Source organism: Drosophila pseudoobscura, chromosome X, assembly GCF_009870125.1.
Source record: "Drosophila pseudoobscura strain MV-25-SWS-2005 chromosome X, UCI_Dpse_MV25, whole genome shotgun sequence".
Classification (NCBI taxonomy): domain Eukaryota; kingdom Metazoa; phylum Arthropoda; class Insecta; order Diptera; family Drosophilidae; genus Drosophila; species Drosophila pseudoobscura.
In genome coordinates, this window is record NC_046683.1 from 66,780,661 (window position 1) to 66,799,701 (window position 19,041).

Below are 19,041 nucleotides of genomic sequence, written 5' to 3' on the forward strand. Positions count from 1 at the left end.
TCTCGCTCTCGCTCTCACAGCCCGCTTTTCCAATAGGAAAGGAATAAGTGTTGGAAAGCAAGTCAAAGGAAGCTCTGTCACACGGCTGTCATATGCCGTGACTCGCATTTTCAGATCAAGTGCTAGTGTGTTTCAGTCCAAGAACTGAGGCTCTCGCTCTCGCTCTCACAGCCCGCTTTTCCAATAGGAGAGGAATAAGTGTTGGAAAGCGAGTCAAAGGAAGATCTGTCACACGGCTGTCATATGCTTTCAGTCCAAGAACTGAGGCTCTCTCGCTCTCACAGCCCGCTTTTGCAATAGGAAAGGAATAAGTGTTAGAAAGCGGGTCAAAGGAAGCTCTGCCACACGGCTGTCATATGCCGTGACTCGCATTTTCAGATCAAGTGCTAGTGTGCTAAGTGTAAGAGCGTTCGCAAGCAGTAATTTTTTTCAATTGAAATTCATCTGAAAAGACTGTTTGCCGTCATGCCGAGGGTGCCCCGAGTGCTAATAAGAAGAATGAGACTCGATGCTAACGGCCGTCCGCGCGCTGCCACCCAGCGCCCCGACAGAGCTGTGCGCGATGCCGTGGCCCCAAACCGCAGCGACGCCGCGGAGCCTGCAGACGCTGGCCCTGGAGATGCGACTCAAGCAACTGGACACGAGGATAATGTATGCGCCCGCCGCATCCGCAAGGAGATTGCCATGATGACGAGCAACCCGACGGAGGGCTGCACAGTGACGCTGGTGGACGACTCCATCTACACCTGGAGCGCCGTAATTCTAGGCCCCTCGAACACGCCCTATGAGGGAGGGCATTTCCCGCTGGAAATCAAATTTCCGACCGGCTACCCGTTCAAACCACCGCTTTTGAAGTTCCTAACTAAAATCTATCATTGCAACATTGCCAACGGCAACATATGTGTGGACATTTTGAGCACAGCCTGGTCGCCGTCCCTGACCGTCGACAAGGTTTTGCTGTCCATCCAGTCGTTGCTGTCGGACCCCAATTCCGACAGCCCGATGAACTCCGCCGCCGCCGCAATGTTCAAGAAGGACCGCGTGGAATACGACCGGTTGGCTCGCGAGTGGACCGCTCGCTACGCCAAGCCTGTCGCCCCCACTGCCCCCACTGCCCCACCAACACCTCCACAATAGATGGACCACATTTTCAAATCGATTGGCTGGCAGTAACCAACACCTACCACACCCCATACCAAACATAAGCAAACGACCAAAAACATAAGAACATAATACAAATACATAACCGCGAATAAAGACCAGAGATGATAATTGTTGCATCACACATCCCACAAGACCTGCAAAGTGTTTGATTTACTATTTTAGGCCCGGAATGCGCTCTGCGCGCTTCCGAGACGTGGACAGTGTTGTACACCTCCGTCTGAAGCACTCTGCGCAGACGCCGCGGCGCCTCACGTGGCAGTTCGGCAGTGCGTACAGGTGCATAGGAATCTTCTGCAAGTGCTTTGCAGTGCGGCTCTCTTTTTGGTGTGCCATCTGCATCCCTTCCCCTGCTTCCCTGCTGTAGGCCTGGACAAGGCTACTTGCCACAGCCTCGTGCCGCTATTCCGCACTCACTTTGCGTGCAAAATAGAGCATTTTGTGACGTTTTGTGACGTTGGGAGTCCGGCCCGGGGCCTGGGCCTGCGTCTCGGGCGATGACCTGTGCCTGTGCTCGCTGCCATCTGCTAGGGGATATATGTACTAAATTAATATAATTTCGTTTTAAAAACATCCATGGACTTGCTGTGCTCTTTGTTCGCTTTCCCTGCGATATCTATCGATGTATATCGATTGTGTGGTCTCCATATGAATATCATCCCTAAATTTCTGCCTCTCTCTCTCTAACTGCATGCTTCACCCATAAGGCTGTCTCTTTTTTTTCCCCCTAACTCGAATGTCATTTGGAAGTCAACCAAACGATGGAAATCGCAACGAAAATTGATTTTTGACGATGCGGAAGTTCTTTCATCCTAGCCCTGGTCTAAATAGGATATACAGTTTTACAGTTAAGAACCACTGAATAGGTCATCAATGGCTGTGGCAAACTGCACAACAAAGTGAATACGCTCTTACTCTCGTTCAGGATCGAAAATGGACCCATGCAAATGTGAGTTTCTTGCTTTCTTCTTTTGTTGTTGTTGTTGTTCCACCACCTAGAGCTCTCCCGCCGCCCCATGGGGGGGAAACAGACAGAGAGACATGCAGCGTGAGACAGATAGATAGGAAGTGTCCCCCCCCCCCCCCCCTTTTGTGACCGTGTGTCGTCGTGTTGTGCAGCCCTCCGGCAACTGCTGGCTGCAATATTATTGTTAATTTCATCGTAAATTTGAAATTCTTATGCTTATTGAATTTTCATGTTTGCCAGCGACAATTCTCTTGCTCTTTCCCCGTTCCCTGGCAGCCTGGCAACCCTGGCACCCCCGGGGATCCCCATCCGATCCTTGTTTTGCATGCAAATGATTTTAGTTATGATAAGACAGTGTCAATAAAAGCAAATTCAGATTCAGATATGCAGAGATGCCGATACGGAGATGCCGCTAGAGCCGAGTGGCGTCTCCTCCCCTCCTTCTGCGGGAGGGGCGGGCGGGAGGGGTGGCCCATGTGAAATTAACTTTATTGCAATTTTATCAATTTGCTGGCCAACAATTTACCCACTCGCACGAGTGTATCTCTGCATCTGCATCTCTGTGCGTGCGTGTGCGTGTGTGTGTGTGGATTCTGCATGTTGCATGAATATTGTACATATTGGAAAATAATAATGGCAATCAAATGTTTATTGCTGCTGCTTTAATTGCTATTTTATTGTTTGCTCTCTAAGTTCTGCCCCGCCCCACCCTGCTCCGCTCTGGGAAAATTCTGCAATAATAATATTGTTGACTGCAGCTGTCGTTTATCACAATTAAATTAGTTCTGATTGCTGTGGGAAATTTCTCTGATTCCAAAGGAGGGACCACCGACCCACCCAATGCTAATGACATACACACACAGACACACACACACACACACACACACACACACACACACACATGCAAACAAAAGGCCCTTGTCGTCCATGGAAATTTGATGTCATTAAGTGCCCAGGAAAATGGCAATTCTATTGCCAGATTTCGACAGATGGTGGCCCTTCGAGTGTAAACTAATTTCCGCTTTAAAGGCTTTAAAGGTAAATCGAGGGAAAGCCATCAAACAAAGCCAAAATAGAGGCGATTGTGTGGGATAATTGCCCAGAAGTTACTCCTTCTATAACATTGGAAAGGCTGACTCTGAAAACTTCCAAAACTCGTGATCTTTTCTAGCTCCCAACCGATCTCCCTCTGAACATTATACTTCAGTTATTCTTCTTCGGCTTTTCCTTTATTCTTGCATTCTGGAGTCCTTGAAAGGAAGACCAAAGGGGCGGCTCCCATCTATGATTTATACAAAGATTTTTCACATTTTATGTACTGCGGAATGAAGTGCGACAATCTTTATCGTTGCGATCGATTCTCGTTGGGGCAAAAAGTATCGCCTTACAATAACAAAACAACCGCATTTTCTGCACACGTCCCATCCCCAAGGCGCTCTCCCCGCCTCCAGAGAGAAGGTAAAAACATGTGGGGCTGGGGCTGGGGCTGGGGCTGGGCTCTGGGCAAGCAAATAACTCAATCCTTAACAGAAATGACAGAAACCTTATAAATACAAGAATATGCGAGAGTGTAGACAGAGCAGGCAGTCAGTAGAGAGAGAGAGAGGATGGTCGGTGGCCGACGATCATCCGATCTACCCGATCCGATCCGATCATCTTGTGGTTACAAAACGCGACATGGGAATGCGGCTCTGTGGCAAATTGGGAAGGTCTCTCTTCAGGCTCTCTCTAAGAACAAGTTTCACTTACTTAGAAGTTCATTCCCCCCCCACAACCCATCTGCTGTCCCTCCTCTGGTGTTTGTTGTTTCTGGTTTGTATTGAAAATTGAAAATAACAGATTTAATTTGTCTAACAAACTGTTTTGCCCCACCTCCACCTCCGCCGCCACTCCAGTCCACACCACGCAACCATTCTCATTCTCCCTGGAGAGAGATACGGATTGGACAGCCGTCATATTGAGATCTCATCAAAAGACCGCACAACGAGTCCGTCCCCATAAAAAAAGGCAACAAAGGGGGGGGGGGAAAAAACACACAGATTCAGAATCAGAATCAGAGCGGATTGGATTGGATTGGAGAGAGAGTAAGAGCAGGGGGCAGGGGGGGAGGGAGCAGAACCCATTGAAATATTTTGACAGCGGCATGGCAGGCGTTGAAGTTCAAGAGAAATGTCTCAAGTGCATTCGAAGTATTTCCCCCGCGACTGTGGATGCGTCTCCGACTGACAGCAGCTGTGCCACAGATGAGGCATCCACTGCTGCCGCGGCTGCCGCGGCTGCCCCGTCTGCCCCGTTTGCTGCTCCTCTCGATGGATGGCCTTATCACATTGATAATGACAATCGATGGTGGGCTTTGGGGCTTGGTCTTCAAACCTCAATTTGTTACACATCCAAAAGTACTGGAAAAAAACTGAACAACTCAAGAGCTGAAGATCTATTTTCTTAACATATATTTCCCCGGCACTCAGAGACCACAGTTTTTTTTTTGTGGGGAGCCAAGAGCGAAACCCACCGAAAAACGTGACGCGCTTTCGAGTCGATTCGAATCGAGTCGAGTGTTTGTTTTAGAGCTTTTTTTATCACTGGATCTAAAGTACAAGTGGGGGATCATCGGAAAGGGGGCCAGGGCAGGGCAGGCCACATTATTGGAAGCAATTCTGGGGCCTCGAATTTGGAAATTAACATAAATTTTGGTTTCTTTTTTTGGGAGGTTCGCTCGAAGGTTTTATGGTAATGCAAGTGCTTTCGAAAGATACAAGAAAACATTTCATAAATTGTATTCTATATATAAATCTTCATTTCCTGCGCACAGATCGTAGATCGCAGATCGGAGAGCACTTTTCAATTTGTTATTTTGTTATTTCAGCAAATTAATTTGGACATGCGGGCTGATTGCAAAACAGATCTCTGGCAATTGGCATTTACGGAGAAACCTACGCCTAAACAGCAGGCCGGCAAGGCTCTCCAGGAGATGGCTTCCATTGTCAGCCGTCATCCAGGGGGCGAGGGGAAGCCCCCTCTACCCCATTTCGGGGTTGACAGCTGGCCAAATGCGAAACAGATCAAAGCAAATTATGTGCAACGCCTCTTAGCTGCTTAAGAATGAACACGAGCGCCCAACAGAGCCACAGTCACATCCATAAACCCATCCAGCATCCACTATCCAGCATCCAGTATCCACTATCCAAGAGAACGCGTGCCCTGGTCATGGCCATGGCCATGGCTATGGCCCTAGCCCTGGCTCTGGCTCTGCCGCGGTCCCATGAAATTGGACGATGGGCAATGGATTTTCATTTGGCGCGAATGCGGCGCAAAATATTTCATAAATCAACAAACAGAGCTCCACGGAGACGATGGCAAGCGGAATGATGGCTCGATTAAATGGATTTCAATGGGTCTCGGGGCCTGGGCTGTGGCTCAGAGTCTGTGCAGATCTGTTCACTGGGTCTTTTGCATTTCCATTTCATCAACAGGCCTCATAAAGACAGCCACAGAGATACAGAGATACATAGGGGGAGAGTGGCAGCAGGGGGAGGGGGGGGGGGGATAACAAATTTGCGCGCTTTTATGGCCACAAATTGCCATGTCTTCAGCCAAGTGACAGTGCAATTATCGAGGGCCTAGCAGAACCTGCGTATCGTAGAAGAGGAAATCAGGCAGCGGAGACGCCTCAAGAGGGGAATGCTTGAACGAGACTAGGAACTGCAGTTGACAGTTTGAATGAGGGCTTGAAGGGGGCAGGGGACAGGGGGCCTGCTTTGGGGGCACACAGAATTTGATGAATTGTCTATTATGGTAAATATCCCCAGGCGTTGGGCGTTGGGCGATGAACGACGAGCGATGGGCGCCAGCTCCACTAATTAATGGGGCACATCGGCAATCGATTCGGCAACGACCCCTGGCAGCATCTCACTCCCCCCCGCCCCCCGCCTCTTTGTGTGTCTCCTGTGGCGGCATGAAAGATTTTCTGTGCAACATTTCGCTTAACATTTCTGCAACATCAATGAGATACCAATCCCCATCCGATAGGTTGGAAATTATCATACCAGAGTCTACAATTATGCGCTAGGCGCGGGAATGCCCCTGCCCCAGCCCCCTGACTCTGCCCCTGATTCCACATTCAATAAAACGCAGGCAACAGAAGCAGCCGCTGGCAGAAGAACATTCGAATGGAACAATGGACACACCATAGGATGCGGATGCATTTGTGCATTTCAGAGTGCAGTGCAGCAGTGCAGCGGAGTTCAGAGTGTGGCAAGCAGTGCGGCGGCAAGGAGTGTGCCACGGCAGCGGACTGGCGGTGTGTGTGAGTGCCATTTGTCCAAACTGCCGGCTAGATGCTATTGTAACCATTCGCAGTCGCATTCGCATTTGTTGGCCACAGCATCGAAATGCCGAAAAGAACAATTATGGCCCCGCCGATCGCTACACGATCTTCAAAGAGAAGATTGCCACAGGAATCTTTGGGCTAAACGAAGTTTTGGATACACTAATCGCGGATGGATGCAGGGATCTCTGCGGTGTTCTCCAATTCGGCACAAAAGATGGGACTACCGGCAGGATATTCGACCCAAAGCGAGTGAGCCGGGGGTACGCAGGAGCTTTTAGCTCTCAAGGATGGATGGATGTTCCAGGAGGGCTCTACTATTCCTCACTGAATGCAGCAAGCCTTCTAGTATTCATGCCCGATTCCATCGAGGGTATTTCCAAACGAAAACAAAGACAATGGAAAGCAAATCAAGGAGAGCACCAGCGATCAGCGGTACTGTAATCGTCGGGGCATTCCAGGCAATAGAGGCAGCCGCCCCTCTGCCACGCTGCCCCTCTGCCACTCTGCCTCTCTGCCTCTCTGCCCCTCTGCCCCTCTGCTCCTCTGGTCTTGGGTAGGCATAGCATAGCATAGCTCATTCTAATGCAAACACTGGCTGGAAAACACCTTTAGCCGCTTTCGGCTTTTAGGCCAATTGATGGTTATTGCCAATTTGTATTGCGGCATTGGGATGGGAATAGGAATGGGGGAATGGGAGTGGGGGAATGGGAGAATGGGAGAGCCCCAAAGACACTGCTGCCAGCATATCATTTTCAAACGTAGGAAGCATCCGCACAGACCCCAAACGCAAACCCAAACCCAAACCAGACCCCAAAAAAAACAGATGCTGGCGATAATGGCGATAATAATTGTCTTTATCTTTTTAGCTCAAAAGTTAGCCAGAAGGCTGACCGTTTGGTTTCGTTCCGTTTAACAGCCAACAGCCAAAAGCCAACAATGAAAGCAGCCCGGTGCGGCGCGGCACGGCCCATAGAATTGCCACAAGTCGAGTGCCGTGCCACACTTTCCCAAGAGCTGAGCTGAGCTGAGCTGAGCTGACCCGCACAATGGGCACAAGCCAACAATTTTGGACACAAAAGAAGCAGAGAGCGGGGAGCGGAGAGTGGAGAGTGGAGAGTGGAGAGGCCATAACGACCACTTCCAAATGGTGTCCAGAGTTTGCATTAATTTTCTCTGTGTGTGAAAAGCGTGAGGCCATAAAGTGTTCAAAAATATGGTGTTGAAAACACACAGAAATTCAGTTATTTGCATATCGTATCTCGTGGCAGCAAATGGGCCAAAAGCAGCAATAAGAAACACCAGCAACCTCCAACAGCCAGCAGCAACAGCCAACAATCCACTAAACAGAATAGAGCCATAAAAATTGATAAATGCTCCACTTTTTGTGTGGAACTTTTTTGGGAATTTAAATTGATCACATTACTTGGCAGCACTGAAGCAGAGGGGCAGAGGGGCAGAGGGGCAAGAGGTGCAGAGGGAGGGACAGGGCGAATCATACTCGTAATCATAAAAGTGTTTTCAAGTTTAATTTGTTGGAAACGGTTAGAAATTTGTTGTTCCGAAAAGTGGGATGCCCTTTGGGCTTGGGATTGGGATTGGGATTGGGATTGGGGCTGGGGTTTGAAGAGAGAAAGAGTTGTACGAATAGTGGAGATTGTATACGCCTCGATGTATGGTAGTTTCAACCATTGATGCCAAAACCCTTTACTTATTATCGATCATTTAGCAATGAAAGTCTAGGTAGGGGTAGGCCTCCTTCCTTCCTTCGATTATCGACGGTGGGTCGATGAAGTTTTAAGGTTTAATAGATACCAGAGCTGGAGGTAGCTGTGAGATATGTATTCTGTATCTTCCTGATCGATCTTCCCTCCCGGATCGATCATTTATCGATAAAAGTCGATTCTGTCATGAAAACTATGTATCTGGAAGATTATCTATTATTATAGATAGCCAGAGGACCATTTATTTACCGATATTATTCGGTATTCGGAAGTGTGTCTCTAGCTGTGACGTATTTATTCCAGTCCGAATCTTTCCAAGCTTTCATCATCGACTATTTATCGACGCAAGTGGAAGCTGCTTTGGTACCGCTCGCCGCTCTTTCTGTTTGTGCGCAAATTATCGATAATTTATCGAAGAAAGTTGAGCTCCTGGCAGAAACATCTGCATCTTCATCTGCCAGGGTATCTGTGTGAATGTTCTACCCCAATTTCGGGGACTGGGAGTGGGAAAACTTTTGGAAAACTTTGGTAGTGATTCGTTTGGCCCATTCTTAACCTCTGGGTCGTCTGGCATCTGCCCCAGCATCTGGCCCACCGTCTGCGGCGATACTTAAACAGTTATGACGTCTCTGTCAAAGTCAAACTACTTTACAATATTTGTTATTCGCTTGATGAAGCCTCCTCCTCCTCCTCCGTCGCCTCCTCTGTCTCCTCTGTCTCAGACTCCGTCTCCGCTGAAGCGCTCGTGGAACGTCACTCACAGATACACATAACTAACGCACACACACACACACACAGACACATAGATACACATAGATACACATGCAGTGGCAGTGGCAGTGGCAGCGACAGCGACAGCGACTCATACTCGTAGATTTTATGTCTTTTTTAATTGAAAACTTAAATTTGAAGCGACATGGAAAGGCTTTTATCTGCGCCGTACTCGAATGTTACGGGAGCAGCAGCAGAGCACTCCCTATATTCCCTACCACACAGCCTAGCTGCCACACTGCCACTGCTGCCACACTGCTGCTCCTCTTCCCCATTTGGGAAGAGGTAGTTGCAGCAGCTACTGACTGCCGGCCTGTCAGCGTTGGGGCTTGAAATGATGTTGATGATAAATAAAATAACGAGTCGGCATTAAAATGATGACAGCAGCCAGCCAGCCAGCCACCAGGGGTCGGGGGGACGGGTGTACGGGTGTACGGGGGTACGGGGGGGTTCCCTCTGACAATGACATCCACCGCGTTGGCGCTTATTAATAATTAGGGCCTGACTTTTCCGAAACATTGATGTGAGCGAGTGGGGGGTGGGGAAGTGTGGGAAGTGGGAAGCAATTAACATGTGCCCCTGCCTCTGGGCCTCCGTGCCTCTCTTCCTCCGTGCCTCTCTGCCTCCGTGCCTCTCTGCCTCTGCCGTTGGCTTGTTGTAATTAGAAAACTTTCGAAACTGGCAGCGAATTAACCTCATCTCTCGCCATCTAATGGAGCAGCCCCTTTTCCGGGGAGTCGAGGAGGGAGTCGTAAAACCGTGCCACAGAACTCCATATTCATCAACTTAAACGGCAGTCAAGTGTAGTCGCCGGCAGAGCCCTCCCTTCGGGGTCTGGGGTGCCTCATGTACGAAATAATTACCCCCTCGTTCGAGTGTGTTCTTCTTTCTTTCTGTTTTTGGCACAATCTTGACCACCTCGTAAATTCGATGGATGGGAAGGCAGCAGCAGCAGCAGAAGCCGAGGCAGATGGAAATGGAGATGCGCCGAGCGGTGGCTTTCAAAAGGAAATTACAGGGCTGCTCTCCAGCCCGCTCTCTTTGTCTCTCTCTCTCTCTCTGGATCGAAAACGAGTTCATTTAGACCACAATTCGATGGTTGGCTCATTTCAATAAAGTGGCTTTTTTCTGCTCCACTCTCTACTCATATTACAACGGCTTTCAATGGCGGACCCTGTACGCGGACGTGGTCATAACCATTACCGGAAGGCGATTCCTTTTTTGTGGCTTCCTCTCTGTGGCAGTGGCAGTGGCAGCGGCAGCGGCAGCGGCAGTGGCAGGCTTGTTATTGAAATGATCATCATGCAGCGAACCGGGGAACGCAACGGCAGGGACAGGGGCAAGGGGCAGAGGGGGGGGGGGCTTTTTATTGAAATGTTTCACGGTAAATCTTTTGCGAAATTGTTGTGGTGCTTACGCAGCCGTGAAGCAATGCTCACAGGGAGGGAAATCGCTTCAAGAGATTGTGTGAGAAAATATACAAATCAAATCCAAGCACGAACCGATACGAACCGAAAACAGGAAGGATATTGTGATACTTGAGGCCCACTCCACACTCCACAGTCCACAGTCGCTAGTCCACAGTCGCCAGTCCAATCCATTCCATGCCTGTCCTCGTTCACCCATTGATGGACGGCAAATAACTCTTTTGCATGACATGGAGACGGACAGGCACAGGCCCATGACCAGGCCCAGGCCCATGCCCAGGCACTCCTCGCAGCAGCTGTCCAATTTCTTAAATGTCCCACACATCGCAGAGCCCGAGAGTGGAAGAGAGTCCTAGACTAGAGGCCGCCTGCCGCCGTCAATGTCAGTGGATCAAAAGTTGTCAAATATCAGTTATCAGCAGAAAGGCAAAAAGTAACATGCTGCAAAACACTGCGAACATGGGCCAAAAGGCAAAGAAAACACAGCCGAGGGGAGAGCAGGGACAGCGGGCTGAGTGGCACATAGTCACATATTGATGTTCCACAGAGGACCATCTCGGCGGAGTAGCAGGGGAGCGGAGGAGCGGAGGAGCAGCACTAGCACTGACTGACAGTTGACAGTTCAGCGAGGGACAGGACCGAGCAGGGCAGGGCAGGAGGGCTCTCTGGGTTCCAGAGAGGGGAAGAGGAACGGCAGTGAGACCTCGACTCGGACCTCGCCTGAAACACTCTGGGGTCTGTCGCAGCCAGGCTGTCTGCCAAGGCTGCCAAGGCTAGCCTGCCATAAAGATAAACGGCCAAACGGTTTGACAATTAAACCAAAACAAAGTGTGGCACCTTATCGCCATTGAGCTGCCAATGAAATGTGGCATGATTGAGAAGGGACACAGAAGGGCCGCAAAGGCAGCAAAGGCAGCGAAGGCAGCGAAAACTTTTATCAGCAATTTTCGCCTGACTTATTGTCGGACGATGATTGACCCAGGTCAAGGGCTGTTTATCTCCCTTAATGTTCCCCAAACAATAAACACATTCAAAGGAAATGAGTTCCAGAGACACTCGGAGAGAGCCAAGGCGTTGGCGACGACGGAGAGTCCTTCGCAGCCAGGACAGATCCCGCTCTGAGGCACTGTGGATACATTCATCGATTAGTCATCGATGGGAATTAGTTTTGGTCATTGCTAAACCCTTTCTCCTTTCGGTAGTCCCCTCCACATCTGGTGGGTATACGGGGGGGGGGGCAGGGTACATAGTGTATTCGCGGAGTGTGTTTTCCCACTCTATTGACAATTTACGAGGCCCTGCCCAAGACATTCATTAGGGGCTTCCTATGTTTGGGTGGCTTGCCGCATTCCAAGCCACGGACATGGCCACAACTCACACGGCGGCCATCCTCCTCTATCGCATAGACCCGCCGTCCCACCGTCCCTCCGTCGCACTATCCTGCTGCTAGCAGGTATTCATTTCAACGCTAGTTCGAGCTCGTAAAACTGTCAAAATGCACCGGCTACCGGACGGGTCTCCGTCCCCAAGCCATCCCAAGCCATTCCATGCCATCCCATGGCATCCCATGCCGTACCATCTGGCGGGGTCCCACTGTCTGTCTGTCTGTCCGCTGACTGCTTGTAAATGCAATCTACGCCACACATGCAACAATTAGCAAAACAAACGCGATATCATAAAATAATATTAATTTGTAAAACAATCGCTGGCGTAAACAACAACGACAACTGAAACTGGCTTTCCCCGGTGGAAGCTCCTCAGTTCGGGCGGCTGTGGCGGCTCTAGCGATAGCTGCCACAATCCTCCACGTTGCTGGTTGCTGTGGTGGCACCCCACAATTATAAGCAGCGTCCATTGGAGGCCGCGTTGCGCATGCGTAATAAGCACTTTTCCGTCTGACAACACAATAAAATGTCATGATATGCCCCACGCTCTGTGGGGACCCCGAAGGAGGTAGGTTCAGGATCCCATTGAATGCCACAGCAGCAACAAGCCACCAGTTGGTGCCTCCCCGCCTCTCCACTGCTCTCCTCTGCACTCTTCTTCACTCTTTTTGCCATTTGTATTTGTATTTGTATTTGTTTTCAACTTGTCCAAAACTATGGCCACTGTCATGGCTATGGCTACGGCTATGGCTTCGGCTGCCTGCCTGCCTGCCTGCCTTCGTGGCCTTTCGGGGCGCATTCTTCTTATTGCAAATAAACGTCTCGGGTTGCAATTAAAATCAATAAATCGGTAACTAGCCTGCCAGCTGGTTTATAACCCCGTTCAAGAGCACAGCAAGAGAGCGCACCCCTCAGATGGCAGGGGGGGTAATGGGGATCTTGATCGGGATCTTGATCGTTGCGGCTATAGTGCTGACTGGTTTACTGGGTACTGGATACTGGCCTGTTGCATGCCCCTGCTGCCCCTACTGCCCCTGCTGGCGTTTTATGTGATACGCTTTTAAAATTTAAACGGTAACAATTTTACAATTTTTATTGTGGATTTAACGAACCAGAAAACAGAGCATTTTTATTGTGGAGCAGAAGCTGCTTTTAGCGGGGAGCGGGTGGCGGGTAGCGGGGATCCATTCATTCACTGTGATCCCTTAAGTATTTTGTATGCCTAATATTGCCCCTGCTTGCCCCCTTCCCCCCTCCCATTCCCTGCTGTTTATGGCTCTTATGGCTCTCTTACGACCTACCCCAATCCCTCTAGATATTTGGCCTGATTATTGCCGCTGACAGGTGAACCATTGTGTGTCCTACGTTTGGCTGCATCGATAGACAGCGATCGAGAACGATCGAATGACCACCAGGTGACAGGCAGGCAGGCCAGACAGCCGGCCAGACAGCCGGCCAGCCCGCCAGCAGCTCCTTAAAAAGTGTGTGTGTGCACCTTTTAATCGCCTCGCAATGACGTCTTGAATGATGCCTCACTTATGTGTGAACCTACCGGGCTGCTGTCAAGAGCTGCCGCTGCCTGTTTGTAACGATCGATAAAGATGATCTCCGTCTGCCATAGCCATAGCCATAGCCGCAGTGCCGCAGTGCCTCCTTGCCTCCTGCCTCCTTGCCTCTCTCTCAGAAGATGCCTTCCTCCTGTCGCCTGCCTGCCTGCCTGCCAATAGAAATGTTTGACCGAGGGACATGGCCATCTCCAGCAGCTACCTCTCTGCTTGCAACATTTTGTTGATCATGATTTTTGAGTTGACAAGATGTCACCGCCGGCGATCGCCAGACGACGACGACGACGACGACGACGACTACGACGATCGTCCAAGAAGACATCCACGATGGAGACGACTACGACGACCAAGGAGTCGCTGCGAGGCGGAGCGGCTTTGCTAGAATGTTGCCTGGCATGTTGCGTCCTTGTTGAGCAACATTTTCCCCCGCTCAAATGCTGGCCGCTTGCTTTTTGTGTGTCTTTTTGTCCCATCACTTTCTTTGCTGGAACGTTTGCTTCGTTTAAGGTTAGATAGATCGATCGATCGATCGATCGATGGGCCGTCGATTGCTGATCGTAGATCTCCTTTTCCTTTTGCTTTTCCTCTCCCAGTGCCAGTCGCAGTCGCAGTCCCAGTCCCAGTCGTTTGGCAATTGGGAGCACATTACATAGATTGCAATGCTGCAAGGCTGATAAGCGCGAGGCACCGCATGAGAGAGCCCGTTGGATCGTGGCCCCAGACACGGACGGACGAGGATGGTGCCACAGGTGCCACAGGTGCCACAGCCCCCAGTCTGTTGCCTGTTTGGCTCTTGATCGTGGCCACATTTTGGACATGCCTCGAATTCCTCCTTATAGTTACAACAAAACCCCTTTCCCGCCCCCCCAACCGATTTTCCAGTGGAATTTTAATCAGCCTTCTGCTGTTCTTAAATTCAATTACATGCCACGCTTGAGTTGCAAGGTTAAGCGGAGTGTTTCGGTTTTTCTGTTCTCTTTTTTTTGGTTTTTTTGGGGGTTGCGTGGGTCTCCCCTCAATCAGAGCGTAAAGAGCGGCGGCGGCAATCGCTTGCCTATTGATTGATTCCGATAAAAGTCGGCCGCACTCTGCTGACAGCCGTTTGTAAATGGCTTCCGGCAACACTTTTGATTGCAATTAAAAACGAAAACTAGCAGAAAAAGGGCACACAAGACAGACGGACAGGCGGACAGACCAGACGATCGCCGCATCGACTGCAGTCCACCTTAAAAACAGAGAGAGAGAGGGAGAGAGGCCCCTGCCGTTGCCTTCCTTCGTTCCATCTATCGCTGCCATGTATCTGTATCTGTATCTGTTAGCTGCCGAACTGTTGGAACTGTTGGAACGTTTGCCCATTGGCGCACAATTGTGCGATTAATCATTGCGCGCTCAGTGAGTTGTCAGCTGTGACTGTGACTCTGTGACTCTCTGTGACTCTCTGTGCCGACCGACGCCGCCTCAGAGATCGCATCGTTCGTCACAAGCGATTGGACACCCGTTCCCAAGTCCCAGTCGCTGCACTCTGCTCCATTCCCATTCCCCCATCACCCATTCCCCCATTACCCATTCCCCAAGTCCCAGTCCTGGCAGCCAAACGGGCGGCGACAGCTCAGAGAATGGCTTGAGCTTGGGCCAGGGCCTGTGACTGCATTTCAAATGCCTTGTCCAACACTTTTTCTTTTTTGTTTTTCCTCCGAATACTCTAACGAGGCATGGAGTCTAATTTTAGCCCAAAAGCAGGCCGAGGGAACACCAGAACTCAACCCAAAATACAACGATCGAGAATTCCCATTCTGTCACGAATGGCCGCGCGTCATGCGGCAGCACTCCTCGGTCTATGCAATCCTCACGTCACAGGCTTCGATTAGGTAGGTTTCTATGGGTATTCGAGGGGTATTCGATTCTCATATTATTCTGCAAAGGGTATTCCCTCTTCGGTTTCTATATACTCCCCTCGATATTCCCTTCTGCCGCTGTTGTTTCTATTTCTATTTTGTATTTTCTATGGGCCGGACTTTTGCCATTCATGCGTTAAGAATCGCCAGTGACTTTTGTCGATTTGCAGCGCCGTCAATTTGCTGTCTCACCTCCCAGCCGCCAGCCGCCACTCCCTTCCCAAGGAACCCCCTCCCCTCCGCCACTGTCGTCCCCCTGTTGGCCATGCCCTTAGCGCTGCTGCTTCTGGCCCTTCTCTCTCGTTTGGGGTCTGGCTTTGTTTGCTCTTGGTCTTCGCTCATCGCCTTATGGTGGCTCTGCTGTTGGCTGCTGGCTGCCGGCTGCCGGCTTCTGGCTGAAGTTTTGTGTGTTTTGCTCCATTTGATCTGGAAACGCATCGAACTGCCGCGGAACTTCCGCCACAGAAAAGCCAGGGGGAAAAGCAGACGAAGAAGGGGGTGCGGTACGGTGCGAGAGGGGGAAAAACCAGAGGAAAAGGTTAGTGAAGCGCGCAGCACCGCTGCCACTGGCACTGGGGATGTGGATGAGTTGACTTCTTTCTTTGGATGCGGACTGGGGACTGGGGACTGGGGTCTGGTCTCGTCTGTGGACATGGCTGGACGGCGGGGAAGGCGGGGACGGCGGGGCACTGCCTGCGTGTTGCTGGGCAATTCCATAAAGTGTTTTATTTAATGGAAAATCTTTCAATTGTGGAAAATGGTGTTAATTAGCCGCCATTAAGATCATAAATTAGTCGCTACAAACGATTATGACGCGATTGTTCAGCTGCGTGGCTGCCTCAGCCTCTGCCGCTGCCTCTGCCCTCTCCGCATAGGGTGGGGGCTGGGGGGGACGGGAGCTTCGCTGTTGTCGGAATTTGTACAAAGCGTTTTGGCTTATATGGCATATGGCTGAAACATGTTTGCTTTACGGTACATTTGCTGTTATGACTTAACATCCACGATATGCGAACGGGCAAGGGGAGAGGGGAGAGGGGCAAGGGGAATGCAAGAGGTGGAGGCAGAGGTAGCCGTAGAGGTTGTAGGTTCGGGGGTGGAGATACTTTGGCTGAAAGGGAGAGTTCTGCTTGAGGCGTGGGTGGGCGTGGGTGGGAGATGGAGACATGCAGATCTTTGGGTGGGAGAGTGAGAGAGAGGGAACTCCATCTCTGTATCTATCCGGAGTGCATTCCTTAAACCCAATCAGTGATCCACTCCCCTAGGATCTGCACTAATTAAAGCACCCACCCATCCATCCATCCGTCCATCCTTCCATCCATCCTTCCATCCTCTAAAGGAGAGCAATATCTTCCACCTACAGATATCCGCACTTCGTCCTGCGTTTCAGTCGCATTTGTCGAGTCAATCGCTCATTATCAGTTGTTTGTTGCACCAGCGATTGTTAATCAGCGTGGGCGTAGCAGATTTGTCAGGCCAAGAAGCGACCACAGTCCAGTCCGGTCCGCAGAGTCCTCAGAGTCCGCAGAGTCCACAGAATCCAGCATTATATGTAGGTTAATTCCGCGCACAACTCAAGATATGGCCCCATGCTCTTGGCCAGCTCCAGCTCCGGCCTGTGGTGGCTCAGAGACTTGCTTTGATTAGCATTACAAATGATGCGAGTAATGTGCACTTAAGCGACGCTCCAGAGCTCCAGAGCTCCAAGCTCCACTGCTGGGTCCTGTGTGTGTGTGTGTGTGTGCAACATCGCTCTTGGCTTTATCCTAGACAGAGTGACGTGTGTTCTGGATATGGCACACCACACAGCACACCACACAGCAGTGCAGTCTCTCCGAATGACTTGCAATTCATTTTCGGAGGTCCATCGTTGGAGTCGTCTCCGTCGTCTCCCTCCCTCTCTCTGTGGATGATGTCTGGTCGTCTGTTGTGCGGCGGATGTGTGGGCACACACAGGCTGAAGAGTCGCTGGCGCCGAAAAAAAAGGCACCCAAACAGAGAGGGACACCAAGGGGGAGGCACACACTCTCGAGATGCAGCCCCTCCGTATGCAGATTCACACTTGCCGCCGCCTTCAACGTTTCTGTGGATGGATCCTCCTTCTCCTCCTCCCTCTGCTCTTCCCCCCTCCCCCCTTTGGCCGTGTCCCCCTCTTTTCGGCCATAAAATATCGGCATTTTATTAGCGCGTGCATCCCATTTGCCGCTTTTCATTGCGATTTTAAAAGTGTTCCCGTGTTTTGATAGCCGCACTATCAGTGACCCATGGAAATAAATGTGGCCTATAGAGATTATGCCATCCTGTGTGATGGGACATGGACGTGGACGTGGACGTGGACGGGCCTGTGGCGATGGTGGCTTCAGCCTTCAGGCAGTCTCCAAAGGTCCAGCGTACCTCGTTTCGGGCCGAGACTTTGTTTCGCGGCCTTAATGAAATATGGCGCAATAATCCAGTATAACGGCTATTTAGGGCCACTCATCGGTGCTGCCTACCCCCACTCCCCACTCCCCACTCCCTACCCCCCGCAGGGCTCCTTGTCCTCCTTTGAGGCCTTCTTCCTCCTCTAATGCGTTGTCTGGTTCGCACTTCTGTCGCCTCAATTCCAACGATTCGGTTCGATTCGGACTCGGACTCGTATTCGGAGTCGGAGTGGGATTCGGAGTCGGATGCAATGCAAAAACCACAAATTAACTGCACATCAAGCATAATCATTTGTGAAAGCTGCTCTCGTGGCGTCGTCGCTGTGGCAAGTAACAATAGCAACAACAACAACAACAACAACACCTCGTTTGTGCGTGTGTGTGTGTGTGTGTGTGTGCCACATCTCATCCTCACTCTCTGTGGCAAATTACTTAAACACACGGCACTCTGGACGGGATCTGGATGGGATCCGAAATCAACGAACATTTCCACAACAAAAGTCGAAGAAGTCGACTAGGAGATGCTCTACGGGGGACAGGGGCAGGGACAGGGACGGAGATGGGTATTGCATATCTACTCCCAGGCTTTGCTTGAGCTTATTTCGAATAAAGACACAAGTTTTGGCTCCTCGTTGCACATTTCGAGGCGAGTGAGCCGGGGGTAGGCGACTTGCGACAGGGGACTTGCTTCCTCAAGGAAAATCGTATATTTCTCGTTATAGCATCCTCCGATTACTTGGGAAAGTCTTTCTTTTAATAAGAAGTGGATTCGATGGGGAAAGAGTGTCCAGGACTGCATATAAGTATCTTTTTTCTTCTTCTTTTACAAATATCTCAAGATCCTTGATCCTCCGTCACCGATTCCTTGCGATTCCTTGGTTTCTAGGAAGAATCTGCAAGCCGCGCTCGTATGCTCGCTCTTCCATGGACCCCTTGGACCCCTAGTATACCCTTTCCTTATCCTTTCCTGGCACTCCGGCACTCCGACACTCTGGCACTCCGGCACTGCTTCGTTAATAAACTCCCGACCACTGTCCGACCTTGCCAGCGTGTCTGGAGGAAGCCTCAGCTCACACTCCCTCGATCCCCCACCCCCATCCCCCCTCGATCCGTCGATCCCCCCCAGTCCCTTCCTGCATACGGAGCCGGCCAATTGGCGAAGTTGACAACAAAATTTTTGGTGGACCGCCCGCCACAAGCGATAATTCTTCCAGTGCTATGACAACTAAATTGCCATGGCCGTATTTGACCAGACAGGGAACCAGGCCAGGCCCACAGCCGTGGCCCAGAGACGAGACGAGGCGAGACCGAGGGCCCAGGCCATGCCCAGTCATGCCATGCCACAGCCATGAAGCCATGAAGCCATGAAGCCAATCCTATTGCCGAAAAAAAGAACCCTTTG

General features: G+C 50.7%; 1 protein-coding gene across 1 annotated transcript; it reads left to right on the forward strand.

The window, feature by feature from the left end:
- The first annotated feature begins 308 nt into the window (after positions 1-308).
- LOC6900958 (ubiquitin-conjugating enzyme E2 D4-like) lies at positions 309-1,297 on the forward strand. The gene has a single exon (XM_002134623.3). The coding sequence runs from the start codon at positions 466-468 to the stop codon at positions 1,135-1,137; it is 672 nt and encodes a 223-aa protein (XP_002134659.3). The 5' UTR covers positions 309-465; the 3' UTR covers positions 1,138-1,297.
- The last annotated feature ends 17,744 nt before the right edge of the window (positions 1,298-19,041 follow it).

What these genes read in the sequence shown, in the direction of transcription:
- LOC6900958 (XM_002134623.3), top strand. Translation starts at nt 466, where the DNA reads ATGCCGAGGGTGCCCCGAGTGCTAATAAGAAGAATGAGACTCGATGCT.